Source organism: Benincasa hispida, chromosome 3, assembly GCF_027475165.1.
Source record: "Benincasa hispida cultivar pf3 chromosome 3, pf3_genome.v1.1, whole genome shotgun sequence".
In the NCBI taxonomy this organism is placed as follows: Eukaryota; Viridiplantae; Streptophyta; class Magnoliopsida; order Cucurbitales; family Cucurbitaceae; genus Benincasa; species Benincasa hispida.
In genome coordinates, this window is record NC_143480.1 from 2,550,324 (window position 1) to 2,568,637 (window position 18,314).

Here is an 18,314-nt window from a genome sequence, read left to right on the forward strand (position 1 = left end):
GAAGAGTAGGAGCACGGTAGTTCAGTCTAAAAGGGTGATGAGAGAAGCTGAAAGAGGGACAAGGGAGAGGGATGAGCAATACTTCAAAACAAAATCCTAAAATCTAAAAAGTTAATATATATATATATATATATATATATTAATAATTCGGCCCAGGTTGGGTCAACCTAATTTTTCAAAAAATATAACCCGAGATCCAATCCAACCCTTATAGTTTGAGTTGGTTAGTTCAGGATTATTTGAATACTTGTAGTAAAAATGTCTAAGCAATGTGAATGTTGAAATCTTTCATCTACAAATAAGAGTATTGATGTTCTTGACTTGAGGTAAGATAATTACATCGATAACATACAATAAATATTTATTTTCAAATATAGCATAAATCTGAGTTATTTTGATTAATCAAAGTATTCACCGATTAAAAAAAGAGTTTATCTAAATTAATCTTAATGTTCATAAAAATGAATATACATCGCGTCTCTTTTTTAGTTTAGTTGGTCAATTTTATTTTTAAAAAAAAAAAATACAAACTGCAATCACGTTGTTTTTGTTATTGTTCTCATTTTTAATGAGAACTAAATACAAAATTGGCCGTACTTATTTTAATATTATCTAATTTCTTATGTCTCATTTGGTAATTATTTTGTTTTTGAAAATTGAGCTTATTTTCTATATTTTTCTTATCATGTTTTGTATTACAATAATTGAATACTTAATCAAATTTTAAAAATTAAAAATAATTCTTAAAAGTCATTTTAGTTATTAAATTTGGACCTAAAAAATTAATGAAAAAAAAAATAGTGTGTACAGATTTAATTTTTAAAAACAAAGAATGAAATGATTATTGAAAAGGAGTTTCGTTTAATTTGATTTTGGTAATCACTTACTTAGCATAAGCAAATTGGTGTGGATTAAGAAGGCAAGGAGGGAAGAAAAATCAGAGCAGTGCACACAAGAAGAGACAAGGGGACGGGCGGGAGCAGGTGGGAGACGAGGCCCTACGCTTTGGGCATTAAAGCAGAATCAAAGAGTTGGCCATTATCAATAGCTAATGGAAGGGAGCGGTGCTGATACAGACGGCCATGAATTCAAGAATGCAGAGGAGATGTGGATGGAGCAGGTCGGAAACCCCACCAAGCGCACCCAATGGTATCGTGAAGGCGTAGGGTATTGGCAAGGTGTTGAGGCTTCCGTTGATGGGGTTTTGGGCGGCTATGGCCATGTTAACGACGCCGATATCTTGGGTAGTGAAGTTTTTCTCAAATCCATTTTGGCCGAACGTTTCCCTTTTCCTGGAAAAGACCGCCCCCTTGTCGCTCTTGGTATATCTCTTCATACCCACTTCTTAGTTTTCTGATTCCAGACTTTAACGAGGTAAGATTATACAAGTTACTTTGTGCTACTAATGTCGGAGCTGCTATTGCAGATTGTGGTTCTGGCATCGGGAGAGTCACCAAGAATCTTCTTATCAGATATTTTAACGAGGTAAGATGATACATGTTAATTTTTTATTCCTGCCATGTTACTTTCTTGCTCTCTATCTGTCCGTATTGGGATTTGTATCGAGTAACATTTACGATGGTGCTTGCTTTGGGGTTTTGGGTTTGTGCAATCCGCTCGGCAGCTTGAAAGGTGGACATGAATGATCAGATGAATAGATGTGCAGTTTACATAAGTGGCTAGAATAACTCTTATTGAGCTGTTGAGGATTTAATGCTCATTATTTTCCCTTTATTTAAATATATATATAGTGAAGAACCAAATGACTGATGAATATGGAGGAATAGCTGTTAAATCAGTTGAATCGCAAAGCTTCCTATCTGTTTGAATAGAAAAGGAAGAAAGATTACAAATATTTATACTTAAAGTAACCACATGGACGCTAGATGGAATTTTGATGCTTTTGAGCCAGTAGTATATTGAACGTAAAATTGGCAACAGATGAACTGTGAGATTGTTATACATAAGAACAATAAGATTAATAACCACGTAAACTTACTCAGATTTCAACTCCAGCAGCATTTGTCTCTCCAGCCTAGACTCAAATTTAGTTTCCTAGTGCATACCCCTGTCAGGATACCATTATTGAGGTTGGGCCATTTGTGTAATGACCATTTCCTTGATTTCAATAAATGGTTTTCCAGTGATTGATATTCAATGTTATGATTCATTGTAGACCGTCATCAATGCATTGTTGTGACTATAGATCCAATGTTCCCAAGGGCACAGCATTCAATTCCACATTCAACTTTATGTGAATTGCAGTCAGTCAGCCATATTAACTTCTTTTGTCCTTCAATTGAAAAATTATTATAACATGTACCTTTCTTATAAATTCTTTGGTGTATTAGTATGCAAATTTACTCTTACAGAAAGACTGTTTATTTATTTACCTTTTTTTTGAGCCTTAGGTTGATCTTCTTGAACCTGTATCACATTTCTTAGAGGCTGCCCGTGGAAGCTTGGCTCCAGAAAGTAATGGAGCCTCTGATCTGCACAAAGCCACTAACTTCTTTTGCATGCCTCTTCAGGTAATATGTAGTTTATCGATACCCAATATTAATGTAAAACAAGAAAATTGTTATTTTTCGTGGTTATGTTTGCTCAAGATCTTCTCTTTGGCCCTTTAGGTTGTAATTGGTAGCTTATGTACCATTTTTTTATTATGAAAGGAATTTTGGTTTTCGTATAAAGAGCATATTCTTAGTTTTTTCCCCTCAAACTCACCCCATCCTCTACTATGCAACTGAAAAGAAAAGAGTTTATAAGAAACTGGAGAACAATTGGCAACATCAGTATAGCTCCATTGTTAAGACACTATTGTTGAACTTAAATAGAAAGAAACAGGAAAACAATTTTTAATATGGCTAGATACCACAGAATAGAGGTTCAACATCCAGTAGGTAAGACATTGTATTGAGGAATTATATGTGATAAGTTGCTTTGGTATCTTAGTTGATGCGACAGTGCCCTTGGATCTCCTCCATCTATCTGTGCATATCTGATTTACAGCAGTAAATTATGACTACCAGATGTCTTATCTGCCTGAATTTTTTTTTGACATCCATGAATTCGGCTGTATATTTCTTGATTTGGTATCTGGTGCAAGTCGTTTTCTGTTTTCTAAAACATCTAGATTTACACTACTGTTAGGAATTCACGCCAGATGCAGGAAGATATGATGTTATTTGGGTTCAGTGGTGTATTGGACATCTCACTGACGAGGACTTCATCTCATTCTTTAAAAGAGCCAAGGTAAGTTGTATTTTATTTTATTTTATTTTTCTCGAATCAAGCTCTGAAGAATTTTGTTACTTGAGTTATTTATCATTTCTTGAGTCCCTTTGGGTGTAAAGTGGTCTAGCTGTCAGTTTCAGTTAAACGCTTCAAATGGTTTAGATCTTCTCATTTTTCTCTTACCTTACCTTTTAGCTTTTATTTTTTGTTTTCCACCTTTATTTGTTGTGGAGTTCTTCTAATGTTGATGATATATTTTGAATTAGTTACTAAAACAGTTTTGAAAATGGAAATGAATCAATGATAATGATGAAGGTCAATATGATATTCACATCAGAGAGTAAGATGTCGTAACAATGTCAATAGACATACTGGTGACAAAGTTTACCGTGCATGAAAGCTTGAAAGCTTTATTCAGATTCAAACCTAAAATTTCAATGTATTTATAATTTTAGAAAGATATCAAGTAACTTTATGTGTGAAAGTTTCAATATTTCAATTAATATCACAGGGTAATATCTTTTTGATAATATTATAATGAAAATGGAAATTTTTAATATTATATGGATAAGAAACAAGGAACTCATTTCTCAGAAGAAAGTGGAACACAAGGGTAGACAAGATATGTTCTCGTAGTGAAGGTTTGTACTCGCAGTTGGCATTGATGAGAAAATCATCATTTGAACGTCGAAAGATGAATTGATCATTATATTGTGGCTATTGGCTCGAAAATCATTCTGACTCGGTGAGTCTTATGGTGCTTCTTGTAAATGATAAGTTCATTCGGGACATTAATTATTATGGCTCTTATCTTTCTCACTGTTTTCATTTTTCCTTTCACATTGGTAGTTGTTCATGTTTCTGATAACACCATATTCAACTTGCAAGTAATCAATTTTTCATGTCTGATAACATCTGGCAAGTAATAAAAATTTCGTATTTTCTGACAACTCTTGTTAAAAACAAAAATTCTGATGATTTATTTCTGTTAGTCTACCTGACTGCATCAGGTAGATTATGCATATTGGCTCTAACCATTCAGTTACTTTCAGTTGGGCCTAAAAGCTGGCGGAATTTTCATCCTGAAGGAAAATATTGCAAGATCTGGTACTTGCCATTTTCAGTTCTTTTCCTTATGAATCTTATGCTGTCTTCTAGTAACAAGAATATATTATCTCAATTTCAATGTCTGATACCTTCATTCAATGAACTTTTCATTGTTCTAACTTCAATAAAGTTTCTGTTTCTTATCAGAAAAGAAAAACCTTTGCATTAAGCTTGTCTGCCTTATCGACTTTTCCAGTGATTCTAGCTGAAAATCAAAATGAACATTTCAGAATTCAAATGTTGTATCTTGTTGCAGGATTCATACTGGATAAAGAAGATCGAAGCATCACAAGATCTGACCCATACTATAAAGATCTATTTAACCAGTGCGGACTCTATCCATTTAAATCAAGGGTAAAGTGACTATGCGTTTGGTTCAGTTTAATCAATGCTACTTTTATTTACTTTCGTCTGTTCCACCATCAAACCAGATTGCAAAATGATTTCCTCGGTTATTTTATTTTAATCCATTATTTATTTCTTAAATTCATCTGTGCAGTAAGATGAATGTAATTTCAACTGATTATGTTCATAAAAGGCTCTTAAGTTTCTACCCTTCCAGTGATGATTCCTTTTTTTTTTAAAAAAAAATAAAAAATAAAAACATAAAAAAATAAAAAGAAGAAGTTATTAGTCCTATGAAGTTGTAGACTAGTCCTTTCAGTATTCCTGTTTTACCTTCCTATACTTGGTTAAATCAAATTCCCCTGGGTCCTAAAGAAGTAAACCAATTTTCTACAAGCATGCAACTGATAGGTAGTGCACCACCTCATGGTTCATGTTCACGTTGCTACTAACTGTCATATCATACCACGCAAGCCCACCTTATGGTTCATGTTCACATTGCTACTAACTGTCATATCATACCACGCAAATCTTCTTAGCTTTGCCTAGTAACTTGCTTATGAACTTCATCCTGGATGCTGGAACTTATTCCATAAAGGAACTTAATTTGCATTTATTTAATTTTAAAAAATGTTCAATTGAAATGTGAACTAGTTAGACAGTTCGATAGCAAACGTGAACCACAAGGTGGATTAAGAGCCAGTCATTTTAAAGAAAAGCTTAGGTTACTCGTAGAGGATTGGATTACTTGGATTGAATATAAATAAATTTGTAACAAGCACCTCCCAACTCAATCCATGAACACTCTTTTAACTGGGTATAATTCTATTAACTCTGTAAAATTCCTCTGATAGGAATGGCATTAGAGGGATATTAAGGGTATATTAGTAATTAGTTAAGTAGTGTGTTAGGGAAGTTGGTTATAAATAGAGGAAGAGGGGAATGGAGAAGATGAGCAAATTTGATGAGTGAAATTGGGAAGGTCCAAATCCCTTGAACACTTGGTTTATCTTATATTTCTGTTATCTTTTATATTTCAATATATCTGGGTTCTATCATCCATCCTCCTATATCAATTACTGATTTTTTTTTCTACTTTGTCGTTGATGTTTTTAGGACCAAAAGGGATTTCCCCAGGAATTATTTCCTGTGAAGATGTATGCATTAAGTACAGAGGTCCCGAAGAGGAGTTCTCGCACCAAAAGGGAACAAAACAATAGACCTGGCGTTATCAAGTGAGGAGCACTCCCATCTCTCCTTTCTGAATGAGTCAGTAGCTGTGATTTGGGTAGCAATACTTACATTTGTGGGTGCTTACTTTTTAACCTTATTATATGTAGATTGCATGTTTGTGTAAGTATATCATGTCCTAAATTCTCGTACGATATCATCTTGTCTTCAAGTGATAAGTATGACCTCTCGTAGTCTCTGTTAACTGTTTGTCTCTGATTGTTGAATACTCTCGTTTTAAAGATCTGATGGAAAGAAAAAGTTCGTTTTAGAGAAGGATTTCTTGGGCCAACTGTTTTTATCTTATTTTTACACTTCATAGATTGTTTGAAAAGATATATGGTTGCCTGATTTACACGGAATTATATATATATCATGTAGTTGAAGATACTGCTTGAAACACAGGATACGAACACTGAAATGCGATAAAATGAGAGTTCTACTAAAAAGAATCTATATATTTTGATTTCTCAGTTATATTTATTTTGTGTGGTAGGCCAGTTGACATACAAATTCATAGTAGATGGAACTGGAAACACCAAGCTTCTCGTTTTTCAAGCTTGCAAGGAAATGTCGTTGCCATCCGCCCCCAAAGCCCTTTCCCTTTGTTATGTTAAAAGCGATGTGCATTGCATAATAGTTCTCTCTTACTCAATATGTTTCAACCGTTAATATTTCTTCATTTTTAATGAAAAGTGATGATACTCTATTTACAGAGTTCTAATTTGGACGATTATCCTTTTATGCTCTTCAAATACATGAAAGAGCAAGGAACACTAACGGAGGAAAGGTAGTTCAATGATTTCATTATAAAAGTCTTCATTTTTACTTTTAAAAAAATCTGCTTCAACTAACAACTTCTGGGTATTGATTTTAGTACTACTCTTTAGTCGCAATCTATATATTTTAGGTCCAGAGAAACGTTGGTAGATGTCAAAAATACCCCTATGAGTTAAAAGGAATAAATAAATAAAAAAAAAAGCAATTGAAAAGAAACCGATTGAAGTCGACCAAACCGATCATAAAATGCATTAATACGACAATAGTCAACTAAAATAATAAAAATAAATAAGCAACCAAACAACACAACATTATACAACACATTTTAGGATAAACTGTTAAGAGGGAATGTCGTTCAATTAGAATTCAAAAAGAAATTTCAGATTACTAAAGCAACAAAATTTTGTGTATTTTATCACACCTTACTTGAGATCTTGCTTTTTTATTCCCCCTTTTCTTTTTAAAAAAGAAGGTTTCATACGAAATTGGTGATGTATGGTAATGGGATCAACTAAAAATATGTAGGCAAATAACAAGGCTGATATATTGAGAACTTCTCTAAGACTAGCAATTATCTTCTTCGATGAGTGCTACATATCAAATAAACCTAAGTACTCGTAAATATACACAGAATGGATGATACATAAGCTTTAGCTGCAGAAAGATCACTACGCAGCTAAAATAACTAGTATCAAATATGAACACATCAATTTCCCCCTCTTTGGCCATAGCAGTTCACTATTTAAATTTTCACATTGATCTACTTACAAACAAAAACAAAAACACACTCTTCGGTTTGTATCTCTCTTCATGGTTCATGCTCCAACCCTTGAAAGGGTTAAAGAACCAAGAAAAAGTGAAATGCCAGTCATAAAAGAACCAAGTACTAGTAGAGATACAAATTAGTATGATACCAGTGGCATATAAGTTGTCATTTTACCTGCCACCAACTGAGCCATTTCTCAGAAGCAAGCAATAAAAAACCTTATACAGCTCATCAGCTCACGTTCAACATTCTGAAGGTTGTAGATGGTAGGTGTATCAAATCCTTTACGCATCACAGTCAGACTTACTAAATTGAAAACTAGAATCCATAAGCAAAGACATAAAAGAAACTATGTCTATGTCTCGATAGGAATAGATATGATTGATGGAAAGAACTCATGTTCAAAACTTTCCATAATAGCATAACCAGCTGTGCCAGCAAAATGTTTAAATATGTGAAAGTTGATGTGTCGTATTATGCTTGCCGGAATTCAAAACCAATATAAATGACAATCTCAGGAGAGGAAAAAAAAAAAAAAAGGCGCAAAAAGACACAAAAGATTAAAATTTTAACTTCCCCGAGCAAGTTGGAAAAGGCAACAATGGATGCTGCTGACTTAAGCTTGAGCAGCATCAACCTTCTCTTCTGCATCATCCGCCCCTGCATTAGCGGTGGCACCATTTTCATCTTCTGCTGGTGGTTGCACTTGGTCCTCCTCAGCCAGTGGCTCCTCAACATAATCATTCTCAAATGCATCTGCAGGAACCTCATAGATCCTAACCTGTGGTTTTGATGGGTCCTTAACCAAAACGTACTTACCTTCATTCAATTTCATGCACAAATCCACAATGGATTTAACAATACCCCACATGTTAGACGTATTCAAGTTAATTTGACCTGCAAAATCCTTAGGTTTATATCCAACCACAGCTAAAATGACATGGTTAAAGTGATCGCGAGGATGAACCCTAGAGACATATCCCAACTTCATCATATCTGCACTAGCCAACAGGGCTTGAGCTGTCCATTTTGCCAATTTATTAGCATTGTTCTTCAACTCAGTGGCCAAAACAGCACCCCTCTGTGTTTCCAATTTCTGCCTCCAATCAACACCAGAATACTTGGGATCAAATTCATTAAGAGCATTCAAAGTCAAGAATGATCTTTGCTTATTAACCTCCATAACACTTTGAACCTCACACCGCGCAACAAGATACATATCATCATCGAGTTTCCACCTCCTGTACCTATAAGCAACTGAAGCGACCTCCTCACCCTCATTTGCAAATGGGTTTGGTTCGTCAAAGGCCACCTTATTTCCGTCCCTAACTAAAACTTGCTGCGAGAAGTTCTGATTAATGTAAGCAGCTTCAACACTCAGTGAGTAAGCGGAGTTGATATCGTCCTTGGCCTCTGGTAAAGGTTCCTGAGAGGTCTCGTGGACCGCAAGCAAATCAAGTTGCGACCCATCCCTCTTATCAAAGAAAAGCTTGTTCCCAACACGTTGAACCACAATATCCCAGGAGTAAACCGATCTAGTTGCACACATAAGGGTGGAAAGGATGGCATCCGTAGCGAAAACTGTGGCTTTGTCCTCATTTGCTAAACGACGAATGACAGGATCATCAGTAGTAGTTACCTTGAAGAAGTTGCGGTTCTTGAAGCGCTCGAGGCGGCGCTCGTTCTTGGGAGTGATTCGGTCGTATGCTCGATCATAGAACTCTAGCCCGCCGCATAGAAGAAGGTCTTCTGGCTCAGGAACAGAGAAGGACAGCTTCGAGAAAGTGGAGAAGGGAATCTGATCAAGCATGTTCCATTCGGGTTGAATTTCCACAGAGGATTTGAAAACAGCGGCTTCGCGACGGGGGGCATTGACATTAGACCTGTTGAGGTTATAAAGGCGGTCACGGCGAGCCCGCTCCTTCTCAGCCTCGCGCTTTCGAGCTTCAACTTCTTCGTCACGGCGCTGAGGTAGCTGGGTCCTTTGTTGGTTGAATCGCCATTTAGGGCCAAATTTGGGGCGCGGAGGAGGCTTTCCATCGACCAAACGGAAGGACATGTCCTCGTCGGCATTGGCCGGAAAGGAATCGTCGTTCGTGAAATCGAAGACGGAATCGGAAGCAGTCTTTGGTCGGCCAGGGTTATTCATGGTTCGAGTCCAATCGGCGATCCGGCCAAGCTTATCGGAGCGAGAGAATGGGGCAAAGGGGACATTGAGAGGGAGGTTAGAGGAAGCGACGAGAGTGGCGGTGGAGTCCGGCGGACCCCAACCGTCGGGGTTGTAGGGGACAGCTCCCACTTCAAAGCCTCCGACCATCTGTAATTGGATTTGAGTTTTTCTCCGATCAGAAGGAGAATGGGGAACAGAAGAAAATCAGAGTTAGAGAGCGGCGGCTGATGAAATTGGGGAAAAGAAGAAAAACAAAGAAGCTAGGGTTTTCTTTGCCTTAAGAGAACCTTGTGAAAAATTACAATACTGCCTCACAGTCAATAGTTTTTTTTTTTTTTTTCTTTCCCCCTCTCCTTTTTAAATACTAGATAAATTTAAAATGCTAAATTATACAGAGTACATTAATTCTATGCTTTATTTTAAAAATTACCTTCTTAACTTTCAAAATTTTCAATAAAGCCCTTGAAGTTTAAAATCAATTTAAAAAATACTTTAGTATATTTTTCTTTAATCGACTTCAAAAATATTCTTGCACTTTCAAAAGTTACATTAACATTTTAAACTTAAAAAGTCAATAAAATTACCCTTACTATTAGTCTATGATAGAGATCGTTATCACATTATTTGAAAACTTAATAGTCATGCATTGAATAATCATATATAACTAATTAGTTCTCAAAGCTCAAAATTTCCTATCAAATCTTTCAAAGACTCTTATTTCATTTTAGCCAAAGCATAGAGTTTCCAGTCGCATCCTTAAAAGCATTTGGTAACAAGATTTGTCTATTGCCTTTGAACGAATAGTTACGGGACATTTGAAGTATGAACTTCTTAACACTTCTAGGGAGAATCACTTTAAACTCAAAACACTTAAGAAGCTTCTGTTACAAACTAAATGGGGAGTCAGTATCAAAGACAAAGATGATTGACGTCCTCATTATTGTCACCTTATTACACGTACAACATTGAACTGAAAAAAGATATAGGATTGCTTGCATCAAATTATATTTCAAGTACTAATGTTATTGAAGAATAGAGTCTGGACGAAAGTGAACACAATAACCGGACACAATGGAGTTATTGAAATATAATATTAATTTGATAGCTAACGTAATTTTCCATGCAATGGGATAGTCCATCTTTTCAATTTGGACCAACAACGTTAGTGTTATTTTGCGGATAGTTTTGTTATATTTATTTAATTTTTTCATGATAACAAAAAATGTCAGTCTAACTCTCATGTTGAGAATGAGATGTCCAAACCATGGAGTTATTGAAATGTGTATAGAACGATGGAGTTATTGAAATGTGTATAGAACGGCTATTTAGTGGAAAAATTTCGCCTGAAGACTTGCTTTAAATATATTTCATAATCATCTTTGTCACACACATATATAATCATCATTCATAGTGATGAGTGAGTTATAACATTGAAATTCCACTATAATTCAGATTAGTTGAAGCTTACAAATCTTCAAACAAATTTTCCTTTGGGCAATGGAGGAATACTCTGTTCATTTCTAAAAAAATTATCAGGATCCACCATCGTCTTCACTTTTACCAATCGATCAAAGTTTCGTTTAAAATACTTCCGCCCACATTCTTCTGCAACCCTGTAATTGGTTTCACTCCCTAGATTCGCCCCAATGTCAAGATCTCTGTAATTCAAAAACGATTCTCTGGGAGATCTCGACACAAACGGAGTCATGAAATTATACAAGCTCTTCGACATGTTCATATAAAAATTCGCAGATTCAATTCCTTCTTCTACCCAGGCCAATGGGTACTGAATCAAAAACAAATTCCCAGCTCTATGTGGAAATGGAGTAGCGGATTCTTCAATCTCCCACATTTTTCCTCCATATGGATTCCATTGCATCACCAAATGGGTATTCTCAAATCCAATCATAGTTCGCCAAATCGCTGAAATCCCTTCCTTCGAGATCGGCTTCTTCACATAATCAGATCTACTCTTGAAGAAAACAGAACCATTCTTGGGTCTATTGAGCAGAGTGTCTATATTGCTCCCTTCAGGGGAATTATTCCAAAACAGAGTCGATTCAACCCATTTTCTCTCGCTACAATCACTTTTGTTTAAACCCAATTCAGGGAAATACTTGTTCATCAAAGGAATGAGTGATTCAGTAGTTCCCAAGAACAATCCGATAAAAGAAACTTGTACTGTGAACTCCCCTTCGTTTGTAGCGGACGCCATTACGTTGTGCATTGCTCTAATAAATAAGTCCTTCGGTAGATTAGGGGCCACAGATTGCCAACGGTGAGCCACATCGAGTGCACCCTGTTCTACTGTCAGTTTCAAATTGAAAACCGTCACAGTGTCAGGGACTGACACTAATTTGATCTTCCACGAAATAACAACGCCGAAACTAGCAGCCCCACCTCCTCTAATAGCCCAAAACAAATCTTCCCCCATAGACTTACGATCGTGAATCACACCAATCACATCGACAAACAGAGCATCGATAATATTATCAACAGAAAGTCCATATTTTCTCATGAGATTCCCATATCCGCCTCCACTAAAATGGCCGCCAACGCCAATGGAAGGACAAACCCCAGCAGGAAACGCAAGAGTGGGACTGAATTGAGCAATACGATGGTAAAGTTCGCCCACAATGGCCCCGGCTTCAATCCACGCAACGTAATTGGTGGCTTCTTTAGAAATATCAATGTTACGAAGATTGAACATGTCGAGAAGAACAAAAGGGACGGTGGAACGGTAGGAAAGGCCCTCGTAATCATGGCCGCCACTCCTAACTCGAACCTCCAGGCCTACGGGCTTGGCGCAGAGGATGGTGGCTTGGACATGGGTCGGGTTCAGTGGCGTGATTATGACAACAGGCTTAGGAGTTTGTGGGGTTAGAAATCGGAGGTTTCTGTTGTAAGATTGAAGAACAGATGAAAATGAAGCGTTTTGAGGAGTGTAGATGAGATTAGAAATGGAGGGTGAGGATTGGATTCGAAGACAACTTAGAAATCTTTGAAGAGGTGTTGTTGATTCATAGGAGGAAGATGCTAATGAAAATGAAAACAGAAGAAGAAGAAGAAGATAGATCAAAGAATGAGGCCACATATTTGATTAACGTTAATATTATGACTTCACTTCCAAATTTGAAATGGGTTAGTATATATTAATAGATGAAAAATTAATGTATTTCTTTATTTTTATTTTTTTTTTGTGCATATTAAAAGGATGTAAATGCTTTTTTTTTTCCATGGGGAAAACGAATAGGTCACAAAAGATAATTTAATTTAATTTAATTTAATGAGTTTGTGTGGTGCGTTGAACATAGAAAATAATCATCCATAACACTCCCCTTTTAATTGGAAGGTTTTTTTTTTCCCTCTTCCCTTATACATTATCGTAATAAATTGCTAATTAAATTTCATGTGCATGTTTGGCAATCGGTTTCAAAATGAGAAACTTTTCGTATAGTCACACTAGTTTGAGGGATAGGTTCTAAATATTATTAAATTATTCAAAAATTTGTTAACTTAATCTATTTTGTTGATCTTACATATGATAACAACCTAATTCTCACATTATTTTATCGTTAGTACTTATAAAATAGAGATTTATTCAATGATATCTAAGATTGTAATTATCGATTCACAAAACTTGAATAACATTTTCTTTTAGTTTTATTTTTTAATATGATACTATAATAATTTAAAATAAGGTAACAATTTGAATATAAAAATTTTAAGCATATAACATATAATGAAAGAGAAAACAACTTAACTCAATTATAATATGTGCTATTGATTAAGAGATTTGTGGTTTGATTACCTTTATTCTTATTATATTAACAAACAAACACACACAAAACCTGAAATATTTAAGACTTTATATCAGTCTGCTATATAACAAAAATGAACACATTGTTATTGTTAACATTATAAATTTGACCAAGTTTTTAAGATTGTATTTAATAGATTATTGATCGTGAAAGAAAGGTTGTTTGACTTTTAAAAAAATCTTACAACTTCCAATTTTATATTTAATAGATGATTTAACTTAAAAATATTAAAAATATATTGGACATCAAATTAGATTAGAAAATATGAAATTTTAAAAACGAAATTAGTCAATAATAATAATAATAATAATAATAATAATAATAATAATAATAATAATAATAATAACAACGACGACCACGATAATTCAAGAGCTTACAATAAACAGCACTCAAAATTCATAAATCAATTTCTCCAAAAGAAAAATAATCATAAATCAATCGATTTATAATCTAATCGACTAAGTTTTCTCCAATAGGGAGTATATATAATATAATGAAATAACAATTACATATTTGTTTCTTTTCTAAAAACTGTTGATCATTTTGCGATTAATTTTGTCAAATATAATTTTATTTATATTCATCTTTGTTAACATGTCTCATAAATCAAATGGTGGGACTTAGGCTCAGTTAGGGGTTGTTTGGGGCCCAACATGAGATGGTATAACATAGGTTGGTGTCGAGTTTGATGCCTAAATCTCGTAGGATTAATTTGTAAACATGGTTGAACAAACTTGTTATGTATTTAATAAAATATTTGATATTTTATTCATTATCTGTACGATATTTTAGTTGCATTAACCACAAACCAATAAACTAACATCCAAAGTTATCTTTGTAACTTAAACATGTATGTAGAGACATACGAGTGGATCATGTTTAAGTGATAACCTAAATGGTTTGTAGTAGATGGATAAGACTGGGTATATTATTCTTATGACACTATGAGTATGACCCACTTTTAGGTATTACAATTGTTGTAAAGTGCTACAAATGATCTGATCCTGATCATTCATGTATAGACATACGGGCGGGGATATTCTATACAAGGAAGTTTGTATAAGACCCGACCACGAAATGTTTAGTTTCATTATATAATGCCGTTCATAATAGAGACTTACATTTCACCAGGATGACCATAGGTAACATGACCTGAATCTTGAATGAGTTGTGAATTTCTGCCTATAAGGGCGATCCATTGATTTTTATGGTGAGAGTGGCCAGATCGCAGACTCAACAAGCCTACTATTTTGGGGATTCGTCTGATTGGGAACAAGACTACACAATATGGAATTCACTCTTTCCTCGAGGTTGGGGTAAGTAGATGAATTGCTTCCTTAAAGGTTGATTCTAAGTCTTGAACAATGTGGCGCCACACTCTCTCCTGGCCCGAGAGGGGTTTAGTCATAGTAGGACTATGATCTATTGTTCATTAGAGGAATCAGTGGTACTTAAAGAGTTAGATATAATTACAAGGGCAAAACGATAATTTGGCCAAATTGTACTTACGAGCAATTTGTGAAAGGTCATCATACTGTTGATTGTTTATATCCAATGGACACATAAATATATCTGTAGTGCGAAGAGTGCAGCTGTCAGTATTTAGTAGAGTGTTCAATAGTTAACGGATGGTGAATAATGTAATTAAAAAGTTTAATTAATTATTCATATACTGTTGGAGCTTCAAGCTACAGGTCCATGAGGTCCCCTTGGTAGCTCAATAGGATTTAGTTGAGAATCAGTTTTTGGATTAATTTGAATTGTTCAAATTAATAGAGAGATTTAATTATATATGATATAATTAAATTGTTTCAATTATATGTGATATAATTGTCATAATGTATTTGATACATTATAGCTTAATGGAAGAAAATAAATATTTGAATGAGATTCAAATATATTTTCTATGAATTGGATTCATAGTTGTTAAATTTAATATAAATATGATTTATATTAAATGTCATATAATAGAGAAAAAAAACTATAGTTTATATTGTATGTGATACAATATTAAAACTATAGGTTATATGTTATATTTGATATAACATATAATTTAATATATATATATATATGATAAGTTAGTTATCATATTTATATTATTATTATTATTATTATTTTGATAATAAGGAAGTATATTTTCTCTCCACCCACATTAGTGGGGGTGGTTATTCTATTTGGCAAAAGAGAATAAAAAGAAAATGGTTTTCTTTTTGTTCTAGACATTTGATGCAGTTGAATAATTGAGACGTATTTACAGAAGTGTTCTGTGTATTTTTATGTTCATGAGGGAATTTTCAATCTTCTTCTTCCTCTATATTAACCTTCCCCTCTTAACCAAAATAGTCATAGCCCACCACTCCTGGGTTTTCACCCTGAGAATACCAAGGTTTCTATTGTAGTAGTGTCTGGGTTTTTTGTTCGAAGTTATCTTGAAGTAGGTCTTCAAGTTGTTCGTGTTTGTTCGAGGGAGAATCGTGAAGAAAAGGTTCAACAAAGGTGTATTTCTTGAAACCTTTTCTTGTAAAGCATGTTATAATTTAGATTTCAATGCATATCCTTTTATTTATTTACTATAAAACTTTGTATTCAATAAATTATGGAATTTGGTCGATCCGCTTCCGCTCAATGTTCTTCTTGTTAGAGTTCATTCAATTGGTATATCATCTCAATGTTTGGGAGCCCATTATCCGATCTCACCTATTTGAATTGTTTGTGGGCCCATTTTCCTTCCATGTTTCGTATCTCACCGTTTCATTTTCCTCCGCGTATCATATGTCATGTTTCATTTTCCTTCCACTTCATGCATATCGATAGTCCTCTCTCTCACGTCTATCTCAACCATACTCGACCATACTCAATCGTGCTTGAACATACTTGATCATACTCGATCATGCTTTGAACATACTCGATCATACTCGATCGTTCATACTCGTTCATACTTGATCATACTCGATCATATTTGTTTATGCTTGATCATAGAAAAACTGAACTCGATACTTTTTATTCCTCGATGAAGATATATTTATACATCATATAATAATGTAAAAAGACCATAAAGGAAAAGGTATTGCATGTGTTTGTTGGGCAAGACTAATTAATTACGTTATCGGTGTTTGCAAGTTGGTTTGTTATTATTTTTTGTAACTTCCTCTAGTCTCTTATTCCATAGGTATCATATATTTGTTGATTTTTTGTGACATATACAAATGGCCCGTGGAATGTGGCCCTTATATATGGATGCAAATATTTATAATCAAGTTGTAAAATGGTCATGTAAGGTCATCAAGTTATGTAAAATCTTTTGAGGGGAAAGAATTTAATGAATTTCATATCCGATCTAATTTTTTCTATCAGTTGAATGAATTTAATGAATTTCATATTCAGTCTAAATTAACACTATTTTGTAAAACCTTTTGACTTTCTTTGATGAGAAGTTTGGAATGAATAATATAAAATTGAATCGTATACCATATCTTGAGATTGGAAAGAATAAAAAAAAATGCAATCAATGTATTATTCCAAATAGGATGGAAACAATAATAATTGGATTATAAGATTTTTAAAAAAAGTACTCATACAGACAAATTATTATAGAGTACAAAAACTGAACTAGATAACACTGACATGTGAACTCTGCACACCTAAACATAGACATATGAACTTAGACATAACAACTCTGCACACCTAAACACAGACATATCAACTCAGACATAACAATTCTGTACACCTAAACACAGACATCAGAACTTCCCAGACATCAGAACATCTGATATCCTATATCATCTTAGCGTCCCAAAGTGCCCCTTAGAGTCCAATAGATCAGTTTGGACATTTGGTCCAAGTTATTATTCTTTCCATATTCAAGTGGGTCGAATACATGCCTCATTTCTTGAACGGATTTCTACATAAAATGTCTAAAAAATATTACGTGAATGTCTTTAACATTTCATTTCTTACAAAAAAAAAAAAAAAAAAAAACTATTGATTTGGTTATTTAGAACTTAACCCTCACCTACGTTCTGTGTGTGTGTATATATATATATATATATATATTTCTCTCTCCCCCATGCATATATTCTCTCATCCCAATAATATATTTAATATATTCTCTCCCCCATAATTCACATCCATTTCTTCTTCCTCCTCCCTCTATTTTCTCCTTCTGGCAGTGTGAGTTGCAGGCGATGGACGACGTTGTAGGGAGAGAGAATCTCTAATGCGGGCTCAAGCAGACAATAACGTGGTTGCAGATGGGCGGTGTGAGACAGCGTGGTGCGAGGTGAAGCTTCTGGCACCGAGCGTGAGAAAATCCAACGCAGACTCGGGCAAATCCAGTCAACGGCGGCGCAAGCTTGAGTAAGCAAACGACGTGAGACAACATGACGAAGCTTCCAACACCAAGCATGAGCAAATCCGTGCACGGACTTGGGCAGATCCAGTCGACGGACCTAGGCAAGAAGATTTGGTCGATGGTGGGGGTTTAATATAAACAATGATGATATATATACTATGATATATATAATCGTTTATTTTATATAAACGATGATGATCTTTATATTTAGATTTATTGTTCTGTGATATATACGCTTATATATGTGTTCTATCTTGAACATCAAGTTCATCTGTGATTTATATAATATGGTATATATATACTTTTTTTTTTGTTGATTTTTGACTACTTTGAATTTATGATATATGATATATACACACTTGCACATATGTTCTAAAATTTATTGTCTAAGGTATATTTAAAAATAACCATGAATATTTGAGTAGCTATCATATTGTCTAAGGTATATCTAAAAATAAGCATGAATATTTGAGTAGATATCAAATATATTTACCAATATATTTCATA

The 18,314-nt window shown here is 34.5% G+C and overlaps 2 protein-coding genes and 1 pseudogene across 5 annotated transcripts; 1 reads left to right on the forward strand and 2 right to left on the reverse strand.

The window, feature by feature from the left end:
* The first annotated feature begins 896 nt into the window (after positions 1 to 896).
* LOC120072685 (alpha amino-terminal protein methyltransferase) lies at positions 897 to 6,643 on the forward strand. 4 transcript variants are annotated; one of them, XM_039025133.2, is made up of 8 exons: positions 897 to 1,322; positions 1,427 to 1,485; positions 2,412 to 2,531; positions 3,154 to 3,255; positions 4,290 to 4,344; positions 4,601 to 4,698; positions 5,806 to 5,977; positions 6,416 to 6,643. In XM_039025133.2, the coding sequence occupies exons 1-7, from the start codon at positions 1,052 to 1,054 to the stop codon at positions 5,926 to 5,928; spliced, it is 828 nt and encodes a 275-aa protein (XP_038881061.2). In that variant the 5' UTR covers positions 897 to 1,051; the 3' UTR covers positions 5,929 to 5,977; positions 6,416 to 6,643. The 4 variants fall into 4 exon arrangements, with proteins under 4 accessions (XP_038881061.2, XP_090167833.1, XP_038881057.2 ...); XM_090311707.1 differs by having other exon boundaries at positions 6,421 to 6,643; XM_039025129.2 differs by having other exon boundaries at positions 5,806 to 5,924.
* Positions 6,644 to 7,846: 1,203 nt separating this feature from the next.
* On the reverse strand, positions 7,847 to 9,969 carry LOC120072684 (eukaryotic translation initiation factor 3 subunit D-like). Its single transcript, XM_039025126.2, has one exon. It carries the CDS (start codon positions 9,780 to 9,782, stop codon positions 8,082 to 8,084), a length of 1,701 nt encoding a protein of 566 aa, XP_038881054.1. The 5' UTR covers positions 9,783 to 9,969; the 3' UTR covers positions 7,847 to 8,081.
* A 1,116-nt stretch (positions 9,970 to 11,085) lies between these two features.
* LOC120073077 (berberine bridge enzyme-like 8 pseudogene) lies at positions 11,086 to 12,741 on the reverse strand (annotated as a pseudogene).
* Between the last annotated feature and the right edge of the window lie 5,573 nt (positions 12,742 to 18,314).